Source organism: Clarias gariepinus, chromosome 18 (assembly GCF_024256425.1).
Source record: "Clarias gariepinus isolate MV-2021 ecotype Netherlands chromosome 18, CGAR_prim_01v2, whole genome shotgun sequence".
In the NCBI taxonomy this organism is placed as follows: domain Eukaryota; kingdom Metazoa; phylum Chordata; class Actinopteri; order Siluriformes; family Clariidae; genus Clarias; species Clarias gariepinus.
Window position 1 is genome coordinate 18982517 of NC_071117.1, and position 20851 is coordinate 19003367.

Below are 20851 nucleotides of genomic sequence, written 5' to 3' on the forward strand. Positions count from 1 at the left end.
CGTCCGGTACAGACAATATCATGCGTTTGATAATCAATCAATCAATTTCTTAATCAATCAATAATAATAGTGATTTTGCTTTCAATTACAAGTTGTAGAATTTAAAGAACACTTAAAGTAAAAACCATCTACGCATTGTCTTAAATAAACACAACATTCAGTATCTCCAATATTTAACTCAAATATAAAAATTTTTACATTTAATTCTCTGATAAATTGAATGCAATATGCATCATGGGACATAATTATTAAGTTTAATAAAAATTTAACTTTTTTGATGATCTAGAAACAGGCTATTTGTTTATTAACATTTTAGTGAATGAAAAAAATAATATTAATAACTGGGATACTTTATATTATCTTAATAATAAAGAAGGCTTGTGTATGGGTGTATATAATTGAGCTATAGTATGAGTTATAATACAGATAATTTTTATTATTATTATTTCTTTTTTAAAGTGAGTGACGTTCTGAACTGTATAGAGGTGTTTTTGTTGGTGAGCAAATAAATGAGAGAGAGAGACTCCGAGCAAGTCGGAATACAATTAAATTGTGTGTGTACAAGACAGCTTGATTGAGTGGAAATATAATATGTGCAGAGTTTTTCACTCAGGAATGAAGCCCAAATATACAGTAACGCAGCCACAACAACGACATTTCATTTCGCACTATGATTATTAAACTTTTGCAATTAATCTGTGGTGCGCATGCGGTGCGCGCCAAACCACAGGGTGAGACCGATATGGATTGCGGATCAACTATGATCTATTACAGCACTACCGTATATGCTATCTATAGCTACTTAGGAACATTTGTTTACGTAGGACTTTTGTTAAGCATTACACTGTAATGGTATAATGTATGTATATAACACATTTTCATGTGATGCATTTATCATACAGGAACAAATAGAAAAGAAAAGTAGAATTAAAGTAAGGAAGGTAGTGCCTCCAGGGCCCCCAGTTAGATTTTGACCTAGTTTACTACATTTGATCTTTGCTTTTCTCCCAGGAACAGGTAAAAGACGAATACTCTAATTTGCCTGTAAGTGTGAACATGCATGCATGGACCCCTGCCGTGGACAAAGTGAATCCCTTAATTCATGTTCCCAGATTAGGCTCTGGATCCACAGAAACCCTGACCTTAATAAAACAGTTCAATTTAAGATGAAATAAATAAATAAATAAATAAACTGGATCCTGGGGGTTAAAATTACACTTTTAAATGCATTGTCTTGTAGTCTCACCGCAATACATTTACGTTTTTTTTTCTGTTGTATTAAACTGTGACTTTTGATTGTTCAGGAAATCAAAACACAGATACAATATATATATATATATATATATATATATATATATATATATATATATATATATATAATGCAATTACCTAGTGTTTTATTAGAGCTTGGATACCATTGTGGTAGAAAGTTTTCTCAGTTCACTGTGGCCATGATTGGACTGCCTGCTTCACATCAAAACCACTGGCCTCCCAGGAACTCCTTTAATAGACAAACATGTTTAAATGACGTGGAGCGAATCAGAACCGTACAGGGGGATGTCGCAATAACTCCTAGCCGAGTTCCTGTAGTGTGCAAGTGGTGTTTGTGAATGATTGTGTGTACAGTTCCTACTTTACACTTGCTGAATGTTTCCAATGTTCTCGAAGCCATGACCTCCTTTATTAAAACATTTGTATCATTCAAATGTTTTACCATTCATCCAACGTGAAAAAAAATCCATTTTATGCCTTCATTCACAGGACATTTCATCACAAGTCCCGGTTTGACTTGAACACCACTTGTATTTTCAGAACATCGCTATGGTTTATGATCATCTTAGGATTATATTTCACTTGCAAATAACTGTCAGCGACTAAACCTGGCAGCAGAAGGATCTTACCAATAGTCAGAAAGACATGTGTTAGATGTTAAGAAATCGTATGGTGGTCTTCATGCACTCTCAATCAAGGGTAATGTCAGGTCATAGTAACCCGCTATTGACTCAAGAGATTCCTTTCATCTAGCTCAGGACATAGCTTATGGCTGGCTGAGCAACCAACCGATTTAATTATTCACTAAAACGTCACTTGTAGTAGTAGTAGCTAATAAAAACTGACTCGGCTCGTCAGCAGTGACGAGAGACAGTGCCTGTCAGTGTTGTCTTGCGAGCAGCTGGAAAAGATGCCGGGGAAAGACAGGTGATGTCAAAGAAAACAGATTTTCAATTGAAGCAGGCCTTCATCTTTGTTCTTCTTGAGTCCGTAGCTATTAAAAAAGTGTCAAAAGTGTGAGGGTGGAGTTAATAATCACGGGTTTCAAAGAACAGAACGTAGAGGTCATCAGCAGGGACAATCACATCTAAGATGTCTGCAATAAGTGAGAGAGAGAGAGAGAGACAGAGAAAGATAGAGGAGAGAAAATCTAGCCTGAAGGTGGGAGACATGATAAATCCTGCCATAATAATTCATCAGCCGAACACCCCCACACCATTGGAATATCACATCCCATCTAGATCATGATTGGTCCTTTTCTGCTAAGCCGTCCCACTCCATATTTCCCATGCCCTCGCCGGGAACCGTTTGGAGCCAGAGAGGGAGGGCTGAGTAATTTAGAGGCGGATCGACATGCTAGGTTTGCTCCTCCTGAGCACTTCAGGGGAAGCTGATGCTCCATGAGAGCCAGTGACACACTCGAAGTCGGACATGCTCGCACTCTAACTTCCCTGAGTAGTACGCAGTGTGTGAGAGAAAAGCACCGGAGTGCATTCTCAAGGGGGGGGAAACCTGAGCATTTACACCTAGTTTTTTTTTTGTTGTCTTTTTTACTCTCTGCTGCTGGATAATGGAATTTTAACCATGTGGAAGGTAAGAAAGTAGAAGCCGATGCAGCAGAATTTTATTGGATTTATGCAAAGTGTATAGCACTCAGACTTATAGGGAATACATGAAACATCTTATGGGGAAAAGTGTGACTGTAGTTCTAGGATAACTTTTCACTTTGAGTGATATCTCTGCTGTCCCTGCAAGTCCGATTTGAGCAGACCGAGCTGTTTTTAGTGCCGTTGGACGTGTATGATGTGTCAGCTCCTGTAATGAAGTGCAATCCTCCTGAGTCAGCTTGGGCTGACCTCTTTTTCTTTCACCTCACATGAACTCATTAGTTCTCCGTGCAAATGTATGAGGATTGCCATTGCGAGTGTTTAACCTTTAAAACGTTTGCATTGATGCCCGTGTTTGTTGATGTCTGTGCGTGTGCATATGTGTGTGTGTGTGTGCGTGTGGGAATATGTTACTGATTAAACTCTGGCCTTATTGTAGTAGCAAGGCATTGAATGCCACACAGTAATGCCGTGTTTGGTGGCTTATCAGACTTCAGCCTACAGTACAAAAAGAAGAAAGGAGAAGGATTTTGTGACAGACAAACAGGGCGCTCCGTTGTTTCTTCAAACTGTCACGCACGTCACCCAGCTGACAGTGACAGGAGATGACACGGATCTGATCCGGCTGTCTCTCTCCGTGTCTGGATCCGGTCCGATCAGATCAGCTTGTCTGCACAAGTCAAGTTTTTCATACAGTGCCATCTATTGTTATGGAGAAGTTTTAACACAGATTTTTTTTTTTTTGGTTTCTTCAAGGACATGACTAGGAGTCAAAAAGAAAAAGAAACCCTAAACCTGTGAACCTTTAAGGGTAGCTTTTATTCCCTCTGTGTCAGTACCGCAATGTCCCAGATGTGCACCTTGTTAAACACTGCGCATGTCTGGTGAGCTCTTGTGGCCCAATTGTTGCGCTCATCATATCTTTGGCCTGATGCAAGTGTGTGGCACACATTTGATGTGAATTGAACTTTTTCAAAAGCTAAAGCTGGATTTAAAAAGAAAAAAATGGCCAATGTGTCGAAAATGTCGTCTTTTCTTTCACATATCTCTGAATTTGTACTTGCTTTGCTTCTCTAAATACTGTATAACTACAGTACAGCATTGCCAAAATACTTCAGTAAACGACTATATATATATATATATATATAAAACCTGGAACGAAATTCTCACGCTCCAGTGATCTGCTCTCAGATACACTTTCTATGTAAGCCGAGACGTTTATGAGCAGCACAAAGGAGTCGGACTGGTTTTAGGTATTCCTGAAAGTGTTGATATATCTTTGATAAGTCACCTGTTTGTGAATAAGTGGTGCATTGCCAGATGGACCCAATCTGTCTTTGTGCCGGACTGCATTTCTGCCACCAGAGGGCATCTTTAAAATCCCCCCCTTTTGACATCATGTTATTTCTTATAGAAATAAAGTGGATATGTGGTTCACGAGAAGAGGTATCTGGCATACTCTCTAGAAAAAAAAAGTATATATATGTATTGTATGTATGTATGTATGTATATATATAGTTTTACAGATTTAATGACTCCCACTAGCAAGAATGCCTACAGAATTGTGTGTACACATATAGAGGAAGAGAATGCATGTGGTACCCAATATCACACAACACACACGCACACACACACACACACACACATACACATATATATATATATATAAAACACTGGAAATCTTATAACAGCTATGCGATCTGATCTCAGGATTGCAAAATCATAAGATTTGTATGAAAAATGTGTAACATTACAGCCAAGTGGATTCCGCACATGTGCCTTGTCTTACTAAATAAACCAAAGAGCAGGTTGTGACGTCAAATGAATGCATTCTGTTCTAAGAAATATATAATCCTGTGTCTAATGCTGGAAGGAACAAGGCGTCAGTGGTGATTTGTACGACCCTGAAGGCTGATGTTCTGACACGCCCAGGCAGTGCAGTAAGGTGCAGATTGTTGGTGTAGAAAGTCTTGGGTGCCATGTTTCAGGGAAAGTGTTTACTAGGAAATATTGACGTATGGCTCGTTTTTTAAGTCTGGATCTGATTAACTGAAAAATGCCTAATATGATAGACATTCTTTGGCATAAACAAACATCTTTACATTTATTTTAACAGTATGATGGATCACCTGGTTAAAACTAACACAATTCAACTGATTGAAAATGATTAAAAATAATAATTTAGAGAATAAAAGTGAAAGAAGGGCATCACAGACCTCCTTGTCAATGGTATGCGATAACATTAACGTTATGCAACATTACCATTGACATTGAAAACTAATAAACTTTTACTGTATTTTGCAGTTTTATTCGAACTTATCTACTATTACTGAAGCTTTCCATCTTTCTATCAACATCCGGATGTCTGAGCTCCAAGGCTGATTTATCACTTGTGCTGAATATCAATTATCAATCTTCCTACTCCTTGACATTTGATGTCGGAGCTAAAGCCGCCACATCAAAATCTCTAACCAACAAGCTGTCACTGAGGTATGCAAGCATATAGATGAATGAACAGTTGATAGATATGTAACAGCTTGCAGTGCAGTAGAGCAATGCAGTCTGAGTGTCTCCGTGTAGACGCTGTATTGAGTAAGAGGGATGCTGAACTATTTATAAATTATAAGGTATGTAATTTTAAGTAGCTGAATCTTTTAAGATATATCAGCTAAGCAAATGTGCAGTATTAAATATTGAATTAGCTGCCCAGATGACTATTAATGTTTAATGGAGCAAAATAATAAAGCAGCTACAGTACTGTATAGTGTGAAAGAGAACATCAACATTTGTTCGTCTTCTATGAAATATTAAATTCCAGCAAATACTGTACTAACATAGCCGCTCGTCTCCGCGTGACCTTAGTCGAGGTTGTGATTGTGACTGTATGAACTTATCGGGAATCCATATAGAACTTTTTAAAAAGTTTGAGTAGCAGACCAAATCAAGGATCCCTTTGTGTTTCTGGATCTAACCCTCTCGGGAAGAACCAACATTTACAGTAATTATATATTCCCGTCTAGCTCTACAAAACACGATTTCGCTTTTCAGAAAGGCAGAGTAGAAAGAACTATTGTAGGAAGTTTGAACTCTGAAACATCTGAACATCCATAGGGTTTTTTCTCCCCTTTTAAGAGTGCAAATATAAGAGCACCACATGATGGGTTCACCCAAGACAATTTACAATAACAGAAAGATTCTGCCTTTTGTATTGATCTGATTGTCTTTTAATTTAAATGAGCCGGTCTGGTGTGAAAAGAATCACCAGGGTGATCTGTCTGATTTTGGGGATTATCACAGATTTTGTCATGGGCTTTATGTTCGTTTAGACATACAGGTACAGTATTAGAGGATATTTCAGTTCAAAGTGGTTTTACAGATGTTGTCTGCACGGTTCCGTTCAAGTTATGGCAGGTAATAACATTTGCCCTCCGTGTGGTAAAAAGCAAGACGAGACAGGAAGTGTGTAATTTCATGATTACAGCTCAGGTCATAATGGCAGCTGTAGTTTGTCTGATGTTGTATGAGATGTGTATTATGTTCTTTTGGTTAAACAACCCGTGCCTTACACACCCACACATGGTGACGCATGCTGCTTGCGCCACTGTGCGCACATTTTTCCATGCTTTTTTTTAAATATGAAAAACATATTAATTCGAAATAATATTAGCATGTAGAAATTCTTGAATTGTGCATAGAGATAACATATAAAAAATTGTAAAATATCCTTCATAGCAGAATCAGAAATGCACAGTAATATAGTCAACATCTACAGTATAACGTGACTTAATTACCTGAAGGTATCAGTAGGCGTGAATGAAATGTTGAAAGCTGGTGTATACTGTACATTAACAGACACATGTATTAGGTGATTTGTCATCCTTATGGTTTGTTGCACGTTATTGTTGACCTTTACACGTGTAAACAGATGCTCTGAGACGTGCTCTTATTAACCTTTATAATCCGTCTGCCACAACATACTGCAGTATACGCCAATGAACCCAAACAACGCTATACATCTGCACATACAATATCATCATAACACACATAGCACACAAGTCATGATATTAACCAGGATATCTTCTTGTGTGCTTGGACACACATTCCAAGCCATTCAAATGAAGGCATGTGATGAGTGATGTACGGCATAGTTATTGTAATAAATGCCACTATCATACAGACAGAATTCTCTTTCTTTTCCTCGTCTCATACACATCAGAACACATGTACACCATATGGAGCTGTGCATTTTTCAGCTATAGCCAAAGATACAGGTAATCCCTATGGTATGTACTGTACAGTAATGATCCTCCTTAATAACTAGAAAAGCAGGACACGGTTTGTTCATTGGCTCACTGTATCATGCTTCTGTTAAGCTGTAGCTTTTTGTAATTATATTTTTGAAAATTAATTAATCTATAAATTTTGGCTGCTGTCATATGGCAACTATTGTTCATAAATGATTCATTTTTTTCAAACAAATCCTTTAATGTGACTCAGAAGTACTAATGAGCCAATCTGATCCACAGTAGCTCTTCTATTGGATTAGAGTACACAGACCAGCCTTCACTTCTCTTCTGCATCATGACCCTGTTACCAGTTCCCCTTCTTTGGATTACTTTCGGTATGTCCTGACCACTGCAGACCAGGAACATTTCACAAGAGCTGCATTTTTGGAGTTGTTCTGACCCAGTACTCTAGCCATTACGATTTGGCCTTTTTCACCATAGCTACATTTTCAATATCTTCTTGTGATGGCAGCTGGAAGTGGGTGGGATATTTCAGGCAGCAAGTGAACCTTTTTTTCTTGAAGTTGATGTGTTGGAAGCAGAACAAATGGGCAAGCATAAGAATTTTAATGACTTTGACAAGGGCTGAATTGTGGGATGTTACCAGGCTGCAAACAGGGTCATGGGGGGCCAAGACTTTCTAATGCACATGGGGAGTAAGGGCTGTCCAGTTTAGTATGATGCAATAAAATGCTATTATAGCTCAAATTGAGAAAAAGGTTAATGCTGGTCGTGATAGAAATGTATCAGAACACACAGTGCATCACTGTTTTGGTTGAAAAAGGGAGGCCTACTAATATTAGGTGGGTGTTAAGGATGATCTCTGTATGTTATTAATTGTTAAAAAAAAAATGCTTTGCATCCTTGTTCATTAACTGCTTTCAATTTTCATTTTCCCTGGGTGCCATTTATCCAGAGGTGGAAAGAGTAATAAAATTTTGTTCTCAAGTAAAAGTATTGTTACTTCAGTGAAATTTTACTAAAGTACAAGTAAAGTTACCAGTCTAAAAATCTACTCAAGTAAAGGTAAAAAGTAGCTCATAAACAATTTAGTAAAACTTCCTTTTTAACAGCGGGGGTGGGATGGGGGATTCTAGTGTAGTTAAAAAAAGACAAACGGATATAAATCTTAAACTAGTAGTTTGCATAATAAAGTTGTTGCTTTTCTTGGGCTTGAAACGAATGTGGTCGCTTCAATATGAATTTAATGACATTTTGCTTTCAGCTGGGTCTGCATCACTGGCATCTGTTTTGTCCGTCTCCATTGTTCTTGAGAGTTTAGTGCATTTGTTCTTTACTCCCATCAATAGTGGTGTCCTGGGTGCAATTTTTTTCTTCCCTGTTGCATAATTTTTTAATTATTTATTTTTTACTTAGTAATGAATATGATTTAAAATGTAGCGAAGTGCAATACTTTCAACAAAACATACTTAAATAAAAGTTCAATTACAGATAAAAAAAAAATATTTTAAAAAGTAAAAGTACACAAAAAACTACTCAGTTACAGTAAAGCGAGTAAACGTATTTAGTTACTTTCCGCCTCTGCATTTATCCAACTATAAAGTGACTATGTGACTTTTTGTGGCTAGCACGAATGAATGACGTTGACTACTGATCCTTCCAAAATGGCTAGATACCATTTAACTAGGCTTTTGCTAAGCTCTCCCTCTGTGTTGTGCCACATCCTCCATTTTAATTGTATAGACCAGTGAAGACAAAATATGGCAGATTAGTGGTCCCCCATGAAGCTGATGATGGGCACCTGCACTAACCTTACAGACTCAGGAATGTTCTTCAGGATGCTGATGTCTGGTTTTGGACATCTTCTGCATAATGATGCCAATAGCTGACATGGCTGCTTGGCTGGCAGTTATACTGTAGACCCTGATTGGGATTTAAAGGTTATGCAAAGAAGGCAGCCTTAACAGCTTGCTAGCTTGAAACATGGCAGCAACTCATAAACATATGAATAAGCATGGACATCAATGTGAGTCACTTTCTAATAGGTTTATTACAGAATTAAATTTGACACAATTAGTTTAAAGGATTTTAAGGTTTCACTGACAGACATTTCAGTTCAAAGTTGCGGTAAATGCAAGCAGTCTCGTCTCCCCTTATGGCCAGAGGAATCAGGATACTGGAGGACTAGGACAGATGGTGCCTATGTGTCCCCACCAAGGAGCATGCAAACTGGGACACATCCACCCTTACTGCACACATTATGGCAATTAGAGAACAGTTTCAAAACACTGAAACATGCTGTAAAATTCTTCTGCTTGAAACAAGCTATACTAAAAATTCAAGCAACCTTGTAACCTTAGTGTCAGGTCGGTTTGCACAGTACCGGATGGTAAGTTTGACTGTTAAGATGTTAAGTATAACTTTAATTAGCTCTTTAAAAGTGGGTTAAATTTAAAATTAAGGCAAACACACCAAAAAGTGATACATCCTTGTCCCAGTAAATGAAGCACACGTCTACTTGCTAGCAATACAATGTTTTTTCTTATAAAAGGGATTCACTTCTGGAAATCTGGAAATAATCGGCGCAATTGCTCCCCTTATTAGTTGGGGGCAGTGTGGCGCCTTAGATGCACAGGCAGTATGTGAGGTCTAGTCCAGTGGGACATGCCTCACTCTTCTTTATGGGGTCCAGCTTGGAAGTAGCCTTGTAAGGCGCCCAAACCATATGATTATACATCATTTCTGTTGCATAACTGTATACTATGCACTGATCAGCCACAAGACTGACACCACCACCAGGGAATTTGAATAACATTGCTTAACAATTATACTGTAGACCAGGAAACTGATTACACAATCATGAGTACTCAAGGTTAATCTATGCCTGTGGGGACCAAAGGTTGGACCACCTGGTCAGATCTCAAAAAACAGCCAGTATGGCACAAATTGCTGAAAAAAGTCAATGCTGGCCAAATATATCAGAATACCCAGTGCATCACAGTTTGCCATGTATGGGGCTTGACCTTAGGCGAAGAGGTCAAGGTTGTTGATTTGGCCTCCAAATTCCACAGATCCCAATTTGACTAAGCATCCACTGGAAGACAAACAAGTCTGATACATGGAGGCCCCACTCCACAACCCCCCGCACCTAAAGGGTCTGCTGCAAACATACTGGTTAGCTTCTTATGGCTGATTGATATATAGTCAAACTATTATAGTTTTACCTTAATTATATAAAACTGAGGTTACTAACTGTTCAGTGTTGTCAAGACTTGAATTAAAAGTGAATTTTTAATAGCAATTGCACAACTGTGTTTTGATATAACTTAACAGGTTTAACAGGATTTTAAAAACATTTTAAAGCTATTTTTGGTTTTAGCGTGCAAAGGCTGGTGGCAAGCGTGGAGTTGGTGGCATGGTTTCCACAGGGTGATTGCTGCCTCCAAATTGTCCAATTTGTATGACTGGCTGTGTGATTGTATGCCTGTGTCCTGCGATGAGTTGGCACCTCATCCAGAGTGTACCCACCTTGTGGCCTGCATTTTCCTTGGGATAGGCTCCAGGCACCCTCACAAGACAGGAAAATATAGACAATGGATGAATGGAAATACAAAAGGTTCAACAAAGGTTATTTCAGCTTTCTATTCTAATTTTGCAGCACTTCTAGGTTTGACATGGAGTATTTAAAAGTTCTAAAAAGTAGAAGTACAAGGGCATTAAATTTTCTATTAAACCTCTTCTTATCTTTAATTGTTTTATCTTATTACACTATTGTGGAACTATAAATTCATGTGCTGACAAATTCTTTGTTTGATTTATAATTTTGTGCTTTATGAAATGTTATAACATTTTAGTTTCCTAAACTGCCTGGCTAAAATAAAAGGTTGCAGATTCTTATATTTCATTGACTAGCTTTTAGCTTTATTTATAGCACTGATTTGTCATTGCATTGTTTTGACAATCTTATGCAGCTTTCTATCTAGTGCATATTCCACCACAAAAAAAAAAAAAATATATAGAATAATCTAGTCATTCAGTACCTTTAGGTCATCAGCTGACTTAATTTTATTGCCACATAACATTGAGCCTAGACCTGACCAACTGAAGAAACCCCAGATTATACAGTAACACTGACTCCAGAGGCTTGTACAGAGAGCACTGAAACCTATTAAAGAATTTGCTTATTTAAATATAAATTGCAAGTTCTTTGTTTTTTTTGGCTAAGCAGTGCATATAGATTCAAACAAATACAATATCGTTTTTTCCTTTGTTGTAAAATAGGAAAACAAATTATGTACTGTATGTACACATTTTACATATACAACACATCATTTTGTGCTTTGATATTTAGGTCATAAAGAGCAGGTTAGAGATCTATGGCAGATGTTGAACAGGCTAGATGTGACAGATTAAGGCTTTTTTTCCCCCCTTTTGAAATCTGGCTTGCCTTGTGCATGTCCTCAAATCAACAGCCAATCCCATTAGTTGTGACAGCCACGCTCAGTTCGAGCTGATTCCAACATGAAAGGGGTCGTGATTAGTCACAGACACATCAGGTTGGGAGGAATACATACTGTAGGAGAGCGGCCTGCCTGTTACAGCAACATGTCCAGCAAAATGGCAAATGCAGAATAATAGGACGAATGCACAGGACAAGATTAATAGTTAGAGAACATAATTGTGCAAAGCAGCACAAGTACTTTTAAGATAAATTGGATATTGTATATCCTGACGGTGCGAATGATGTGTCTGTAAACATCAAGAAAGAGTCTGTAGATTTGATCTTATTTACAGGAATTTGCAGCATGCCAGAGATTCCGAAAGTAAATACTGAAATGGAAAAGCAAGTGTTGACATGTTGTCAACGTGTCAACTATTTACTCCAAAAGGCAATCATGGATGGATTTGTTTTATTGTATATTATTATCATCATTATTATAAATATAAAAATGTGATTATAGTCCTTGGGGGCACGTGTCAGCGATAAGGTAAACATCCAATCATACACAGTGACTAACCATGTAACCACGATTAATCCTTCCAGATTCTGCTGGGTTGCAAATGCATTCATCAGCCATTTGCTGAATTTTCCCATATGGCCTGCTTTCATTTAGAAGCAAAACTCCATATGTACGCACTGATAATGTAAGATAGGTCAATGCCATTGACCTACTTTGCACACTGCTCTCTGTAGCATGCCATAACCGCTTGCATCAAAAACTACGCAGATGGGCAAGTCCCTTTTTATTTATTTATTTATTTTCATAAGGCATGGCTCTCTACCTCTTTATTTCTGAATTTCTCTTTATTTCTTATTTATCCACCTTCACAATTTTCATTCAATGTAACCGAATTAGGAGTAAATGCATAGTACATGTTGATGGATTACATGTGAATATACAGTATATTAAAATAATGACTTACTAATATGTCTTAATGTTTCCTCCTGGTAATGACTCTTTGATCTTTTTTATTGGTTGTATTGGTAATAGCTTCCCTTTTTAAATCAAGTGTAAGTATATTTTATTTTCCTTAAGTCTAGGTCAAGAGAACTGCCAAATCATACACTTTTTATTCAGTTTTGTAGTCTATACTGATGTCGAGTTAATCCCTCAAGCGGTTCTTTCACTCTCACATGGACAGAAAGCAAGGTTATATAGTATATTACGACAAGTTTCTTTTGCTGTGTGTTTAAAAGTCTAAGGGTGTACATGTTATGAAATAATAATTATCTGGGGGTCCAAAACAGGAGAGCAGTTGGGGAAATTTGGCCATGGAGCAATCATTATGCCAGTCATAAACTATAAAAATATTTTCATTAATTAATTATTTGACATACAATTTTTTTTTTGGTCAAATAATGTGCTACCTGCTACTGAAGAGGTAATCTTACATGATTTTATACACATAATTTATGAAGTTACTAGGACTTCTGGTCATAGCTTCTGTTCATATTAATGTTGTTACTGTATATTAACTTTTGACGTTTTTCATAAGGTCAGGGTAATTTTGGTCACATGGAAGAATTTAACCCATTACAAATGTGCTGTGGTATTTTGCTACACTACAGTTTTTTTAATACATTTATTATATTTGTTACTTGACTTTCAGTATTTTGTATTCAGCAACAAAAAAATTATGTTTTGCCAAGTCTCATGAATTTTTTTTTTTGTGTAATAATCTGTTTTAAAGTTTATTATGTTAAAATTGTTGATGTTGGGGTCTAGGGGTAATATTTTCCATGCTGTCCGAGTTTATCCCTCTGGTCAGAGTAACTTTGGCCAAAAATGATTGCTCAATTTATAAAAATTTAAACACATGCATATTACTAATTATTAAATACTTAACCTGGATGCTACATTTTATTTTTAAAAAATATTAAAATTGCTGACACTGAAACCCTGACTTCTACATGGAAATTAAAGCATAATACTGTACAAATACACTGTATAAAGTCAGAATGGGTGAAAACCAAAGACGATACGTGCATGAATCTAGGCAACAAAGGAAAATAGGAAATGAAAAGACTCAGCTTTGGAAAATTTACAGCGAAGAAATGTGAGGACACGTGCTTAAACAAGAGTGGGAAGGAATCAGATATTTACAGTAAAAAGGAAACAAGAACAAAATGTTATTGCCAAATAGGAAGTGGAACACAGAAAGGGTCAGTTCATGTTCAAAGCATGGAAATTCAAAGAAGTCAAAAAGTTTAGACTAGAAAGCACACAAGAAATTACTAAAGTTTTCTGTTAAACTATACTTAAACAAGAAGTCAGTATGCTGATTTTAGAATGTTTTAACTTGGAGGCAATGACCAGGTATGAAAAGTGCTTATCAGACCTTTTTAGTTCTGTAGCACTTGGCAGACTAGCAATTATGTATAAAAGGTGGATATTAAGTATAATTTTCAACATTTTAGTCAGAACGCTTTTTTCCCTTCCATGCCACTGCCACCAAGTGTTTTTGAGAGGCTGATTAACTGAATGAATGAATGAATTTCCAACCTGTTTTGGATTGAAAACATGCTTTGTGAATCTATATAAAAATATTAAACGTGCAGGATTTGCTTCACATTCCCTTTAAAAGGGTAACTGGCCAGGCTCTAACCTTCCTTTGCCCCATGATTCTGCCACATGTGAACAAGCAGGCAGAAAGGCTTGCATGGCATTTAAGTGATGCCACAGAAAAGGTTCAGAAGAAGGTCATGTACTGTGCAAGGCTGCTTTGGGAAACCAGCTGCACAGAAATGTGACTGGATTCATTGTACTGTATATAGTACAATATCTACATATACAGCATGTATTATTCTATACACTGCATAAAGTGCCAGAAAGTAAATATGCAAAATATTGTTAATGTGTTTGATTTAAAATCTTACATAACTTTTTACAGTATTATAGCCTACAAATTGAAGTGATCTTTTTTTTTTAGGAACAAGAGCAATTATTTAAAAGAAAATTGCTATTGTTGCTGCATATTGTAGGATAATATAAAGTGACATGAGAGTGTTTTGGAAAGTAGGCCTGTTTTATTTTTTACGACTGCATTTATAAGGGACTTTTCTTTTCAGCTGTTAATCATTTATGTGCAATTAAATGTAACTAGGGGTATACAGTAGATAACCATCTCAATTCGACAATAATTACATCAAATCACCCAAGCTTAGTTTGAATAAAAATAGTCTGGTTTGTCTTATTTGGATGAATTTAGTAAGAATTTGACTCCCACTCAGAATGTGCAGGAATTATAGTCAGCTACATGAGATTTAAAGGTTACTTAATGTATTCTACGAGGGCGTTCAAGTCACACTGTGTAGAATAACAGAACACAGTTATGAAATTCCTTTATTTCTCTGAATAAACCCCTGCTACAATAATGCACTTATCCCAGAGTTTCACTAGTGCATGGATGCCATTAAGATGCATTGATGAGTTACACATACACCTGAGTTATGATCGGACTGCCTGCCTTATGTTTGAAACGCTGGCCTCCAAGGAACTCCTTCAATAGCCCAAACGTATGGAAACGGCTTGATGTGCGGTCAGAAGTGTGCAAATATCAGTTCCTGTAATGTGCAAGTGGTGCTGGTGAATGATTGTGTGTCCAGTTCCCACAGATAGATGCATCTGTTCCGCATCTGTTATCTGTCGATTTCAAGGATCAGGCTGAATGTTCATTGTCATTCGTGACCTTCGACCTCTTCTCAAACGTCTGCACGCTTCAAATGTTTTACTGCAGCTACAGTAACAGTCTTATCACCGCACTATTCCCGGTTTGACTTGAACACGCCTCGTATTTTCCACCCAAGGACAAAAAAAGTGTGCTGGAAGCTATAGGCATGTGTAAATGTAAACTGTAGTAGTTTAAAATAATTTCTTAAAAATAGATTCAAATCCCGTTGGCATTTTACATTTTTCACTCTACATGCCATTTCCATTAATTTCCCTTTATAATCAAACATCAGCATGTCGAAATGTGTTTACGAGCCCCTTCCTCTGCCACCTGTGGCCTAATTGTTCTACACTGTAGTCTGTTGTTAAATTCTCATTTAACTGAATCACTGCAAAATTGCACACACACCGACAAGAAAAAAAAAAAAAACGAACACTCGAATGTGTGTGTGTGTATGTGTGTACATGCCAGTCTGAATCCCTGTTGTTGTTTTTTTCCCCTCTGATTTAATACCTCAGCAACAAGATGGCAATGCTTTCATGCCTGTTCTATTCTCCACCTTCGCAACCGATTTCCATCAGCATATGCTGTGTATTTAAATGGACTATTCTCTGTGCTGGAATGTACTTCCAGTTCTTCACATATCTATGACTTTGTCAGTTCCTCTGTTCCCTAGCACCCCCACCACACGCACACACCTCTGGCTGCCCAAGCTACAGGGTGGAGGAAACTGACTTTCCTGGAATTGTCGGGATAATTGTCGGGATGTCCTGTTCGGAGGTGAAGCAAGAGACAGACATTAGACACAGCCACTGTCCCAGAACTAAGCCAGTTAGAATGGAAGTGTGTGTGTGTGTGTGTGTGTGCGTGCTGAATAGGGCTGAAACGATGCAAGCTGCTAGGCTGCTTTAGACAAAGCTGTCTACATGAGGCTCTGTGTGTCGAGCCTCTCGCCACTTTCTCGATTTGAGTCGCTGAGCAGGAGAGATGTCGCTGCTGCTTGGTCTCGGGAGAAATCCGTTGGTGGGTAATGATAAAATGTGAAAAAGTATGCGTGTTTATGAAAAATGTGAAATTGCAGGCTGAAAGGGTAAATCGTTTCTTCAAAATCAGATTGAAGCGACTTGTCACTACCGTTTGACTTTTTTTCATTTCGTCTATTTCATATACAGAATATATTCTATATCTGTCTTTAGGCCAAATGTTTTTGCGGTGGGGAGAGCACTTTGGTAGTGATTTCTACTGAGATTTGATTGAAATCTAATTTAGTAAATGTATTTAAAACCATGTGCGTGCCTGAGGATTATCTTTTTGGTTTTAATAAGAGAGGGTGGGTGTCGAGGGCCAGAACGTCTCATCTGTGATGTTCGATAGGTCAGTAACGCTAACCTCAAGTGCAAACACTCTAAACAAGTGCATTTGATCTAGTACATCTGAAATACACTGACATTCTAATTCCATAAGGATCTAATTTCTTATGTATTCGATATATTTAGTTTAAAAATCCTAATAACACACGATTTACTGTACAAATTAACAGTATGAAATAAGCAACCGCTTCTATTTCGAAGTTTAACACTCTGGCAAATGATCTGCACAAAATGAAATCCAGTGTATGAGCACCATAATGTCATTTATCGGTCCTGACGAGTGAGAGTAAGAGTAGCTTGTTGAAATGTTCTTGTCACACATTTAAATATCAATGGCATGATTATGGGTCTCTGAAGAGCTCAAGCATCTGGTCCGATGTAGCCATGTTTGGTGCGGGGGATGGATGTTTCACAGATAAAGTGTTTCAGTGATGGGAGAGGACATGTCACGGCTAATTAAGACCAGCACTTGTTTAATGCTGGTCCATAGATATGGTTGTGTTGATGGATAACATATGGTAATAACTTTTATAATGTTATTTTGAAAAAAGATACTTAGTTGGAAATGTTGAAGAATAGCAAATTTTTCGCTTAAGAATGAAAATGAATGAGAAATTCTCTTTCACCTATATCCTCTTGGTATGTCTTCTTTCCCCAGATCACTGCCTGGCTTTCCTGGATTTTGCTAATGCCATTCCCTCTTCGCTCCACCTAAAAAGGATGGAAACCCTGGAGTCGGAGCTGACGTGCCCGATCTGCCTGGAGCTGTTTGAGGATCCCCTGCTGCTTCCCTGTGCCCACAGTCTGTGCTTCAATTGTGCTCGCCGCATCCTGGTCTCGCATTGCACTTCAGGTGAGCCAACTGATGCCATCTGCGCCTTCCAGTGCCCCACGTGTCGCTATGCCATCTCACTGAGCCCACAGCGTGGTCTGGACGCACTCAAGCGCAACGTCACCCTCCAGAACATCATCGACCGTGTCCAAAGGGCTTCGACTTCTGCCACACTTCTTCTTTCCTCCAGCGGCCACAGTTCACCAGGTGACAGCCCTCTAGGCGCCATGACGACTGCCACTGCACCCTCCTCGCCCACTGAGCTGGTGCAGTGCCAGTTTTGTGAGCAAGAACCGCCGCAGTGTGCTGTAAAAACCTGTGTAACATGTGAGGTGTCCTATTGCGAGGAATGTCTGCGTGCCACACACCCCAACAAAAAACCATTTACTGGACATCGCCTTATTGAACCTATGCCTGACTCGCACCTTAGAGGCCTGCAGTGCCTTGAACATGAGGAGGAGAAAGTGAACATGTACTGTGTTACGGATGAGCAGCTCATCTGCTCCCTCTGCAAGCTGGTGGGACGCCACCGCGACCACCAGGTGGCAGCGCTGAATGAGCGCTTTGAGAAACTAAAGGTATGTTGAACAATCTATTCTAGATGACATTGTATGAGCTTACTCTTAAACTGAAATGACTATACTAAGTCCTTATTTTAAGTTATTTCTAACACAATGGTGACACGTTGATGGTATAGTGTTGATTATTCACAGCTCCAGGATCCCTGGTTCGATCCTGAGCTTGGTTTAACAACTGTATAAGTTTCTGTGGAAGTTCTACCTGTATTTGTGTCGGTTTTCCCTGGTTTCTCTGGTTCTCTTGAACCCATGCTAGTAGTTGAATGACGCACGTTGGTGTGAATGTTTGTGTATGAATCCCTGACGAAGACTAGGGACCCATATATAAGGGTGTATATTAGTACCATGCAGCTTTTCTGATCCACTGTAAATAAATAAATAAATTCATATTTAATTACAGATTCCAAAATCCAAAATGATTCACTTGATAAAATTAGTTTTACATTAGTATCATGACAAAGTATACAATTACCAAAACCTCTTATAGTGCTCTTATAGTGCTGATGTCATGTGAACTGTTCTTCTAAATTTTTATTCCAGCATCCAGGGTTTTTTGTGGCCTTAACATGCTCAAAAAGTCTTCACATGAGAACACCATGTGCTGCACAGGTTATACGCACTTGCATGTATACAATTAAATCTCATTGAGCTGAACAGCTTTCGCTATGCATATCATGGGCTTAACTTGCAATTGAATTTGATTTATTCAACTTGCAACTGAATTTGATATACTCCTCGTAGGGAATTTATATGGTCACCACCAAACCGAGCCAGTATGATTTCAAGACATTAAGGATGCAAAATTGCAAAGGGATCTTTGATACCTTAAACAGTTCATTCATGGCAATGCTTTAAACGTACACCAACAAGTGCTTGGGCCCGGTCATTGTTACTTTGCAACTATATTTTGAATAGTTTCTACAGTGAGTATTCTCATAATACACAATCTAATATCATTCAAGCGAGTACTTATAGAATATAAGTTTAAAGGTTGCTGCATTCATTTAGCTAAGTGTGTTGATTTAGTGTGTATACTTACATGTTTGTTAAAAACTTTTACTTGTTAGAATAAGGACACTTGCAGATTCAGCTTTAGTTCACCAAAGGACACTGTCAGGTCATGAAGTTTATGTCTTTTCTGGCTTGTCCTTGAAATGATCTGAAAGATAGAAGCAGCCATAAAGAAGAATGGCGTCGTAAATAACAGATTCCTGTGTTCAAATTAACCACTAATTGCTTAACGTTTTTTTCCCCTAAATTGTTAGTCATTTGAGTCAATTCATTAGGCATGATTATGCATATTAGTTATACTACAGATATGCAATGAATAGATCAATTACACAAGTACTGTATCAATGCACCAAGGTGATTATTTTGAATGTAAATTAATATAAAATAATTTATTTAAATTGGCTAAAGACACTTTAGAAACAATGCTAGCTATGCTAACTGCGTTATAAAAGTGACTTCAGGTCTTTTTGTCTTAAGTGTACCTAGATGTTTAAGGTAACAGAGGTTATGGTTATCACTTTTCAGCTAAATAGTTTAATTACTTATTTAGAAATTTTATGTAATTTGGAAACAGCTTTATTATTATTTAGTTATTTAGTTACATTTATTTAGTTCAGTTCCTTTAATATAGTACAGTATATGAGAAGTATATAAGAAATATTATAAAAATAGAAATAGTATATATGAAATATCCAGGATTTAATATTAAAATTTTACAAAACTACAGTAATTAAGGCCCTTACCTGGCCCCCATAACAGAAAAATTAATGAATACAGGACACTTCCTGGGGCTTGTGCTCAAACCAAACATCTGACCTTTTGTTTTTTCAGAGATTATGGTTAATACTCTTAAGACTAAGGGTTACTGTGGTTCTGTGATTGAATGGAAGGGCTTCACCAAGTGGAGTGCTAAAACCACTGAGTGAAATACTTTGTTTGTGTTTCGACTAAGAATTGGGTAAATATATACAGTGCATATATATATATATATATATATATATATATATATATATATATATATATATATAGTTGTCACCTTGAAATATACTGTATAATGCACGTCCTCGATTTCAAAGTCCTTTTGCACCATACTGCCAGAGGCGATGCTGACAGCATTAGTTGAAGATAAGTGCTTATGCAGTCACAGAAACCTGAAAATGCAGCCAGTAAGTAAAGTAGAGCGCTCTGAAAGTAGGCTAACCACATTAAGTACTAGGAAATGTCACAGACCAATACAAAGCTTCTGCAAATATCGTAGAAGTGAAGAACTGGCTAAAGACAATAATATAGAAACAAAATAATATACATCTTAATTAAAGAGAAACCCAGAAGACATACTGTACTGTACATACAGTACAAAACAGTGACCCTGGCTTCCACCAAAGGCCAAGTGCTTCTTGAAACATTCTACTGTCCAGACATGAGTTGCTAAGAAGAAGCACTTGGCTCATAAATGAAAAAAAAAAAAAAAAAAAAAAAGTAACTGTGAACATTAAATGAAAACCATTCCTGGGTCCTGAGCGCTACTGTGCATAACATTTGCAAAAGCCAGGAATGTTAGATGTCGTTTTCTTAAACCTTAAAGCATTTTGACTATGATTGAGACCTTGAAGGAGAATTGGTTTCATAGTCTTGTAACCACTGTAAAAAAAACTCACTTATGGACTATAAGGGGTAGTTGAGCAACTGGGAATGATAAATGTTTAGTAGTGGCTCATGCTTCAGACTGCTGATCAGAAGAAGGTTGTAAGTTCAAATCCTA

General features: G+C 37.6%; 1 protein-coding gene across 3 annotated transcripts in view; it reads left to right on the top strand.

Moving 5' to 3' along the window:
* Positions 1-20851, top strand: part of mid1 (midline 1) — a 57738-nt gene that overhangs the window by 18578 nt on the left and 18309 nt on the right. The window contains exons 1-2 of one of the 3 annotated variants that reach the window (XM_053477497.1): positions 2703-2865; positions 17327-18078. In XM_053477497.1, coding sequence (XP_053333472.1) covers positions 17389-18078 — 690 coding nt within the window. In that variant the 5' untranslated portion in view covers positions 2703-2865; positions 17327-17388. Of the gene's footprint in view, positions 1-2702; positions 2866-16295; positions 16322-17326; positions 18079-20851 lie in introns of those variants that run through there. The other 2 variants (XM_053477496.1, XM_053477498.1) reach the window with 2 other exon arrangements.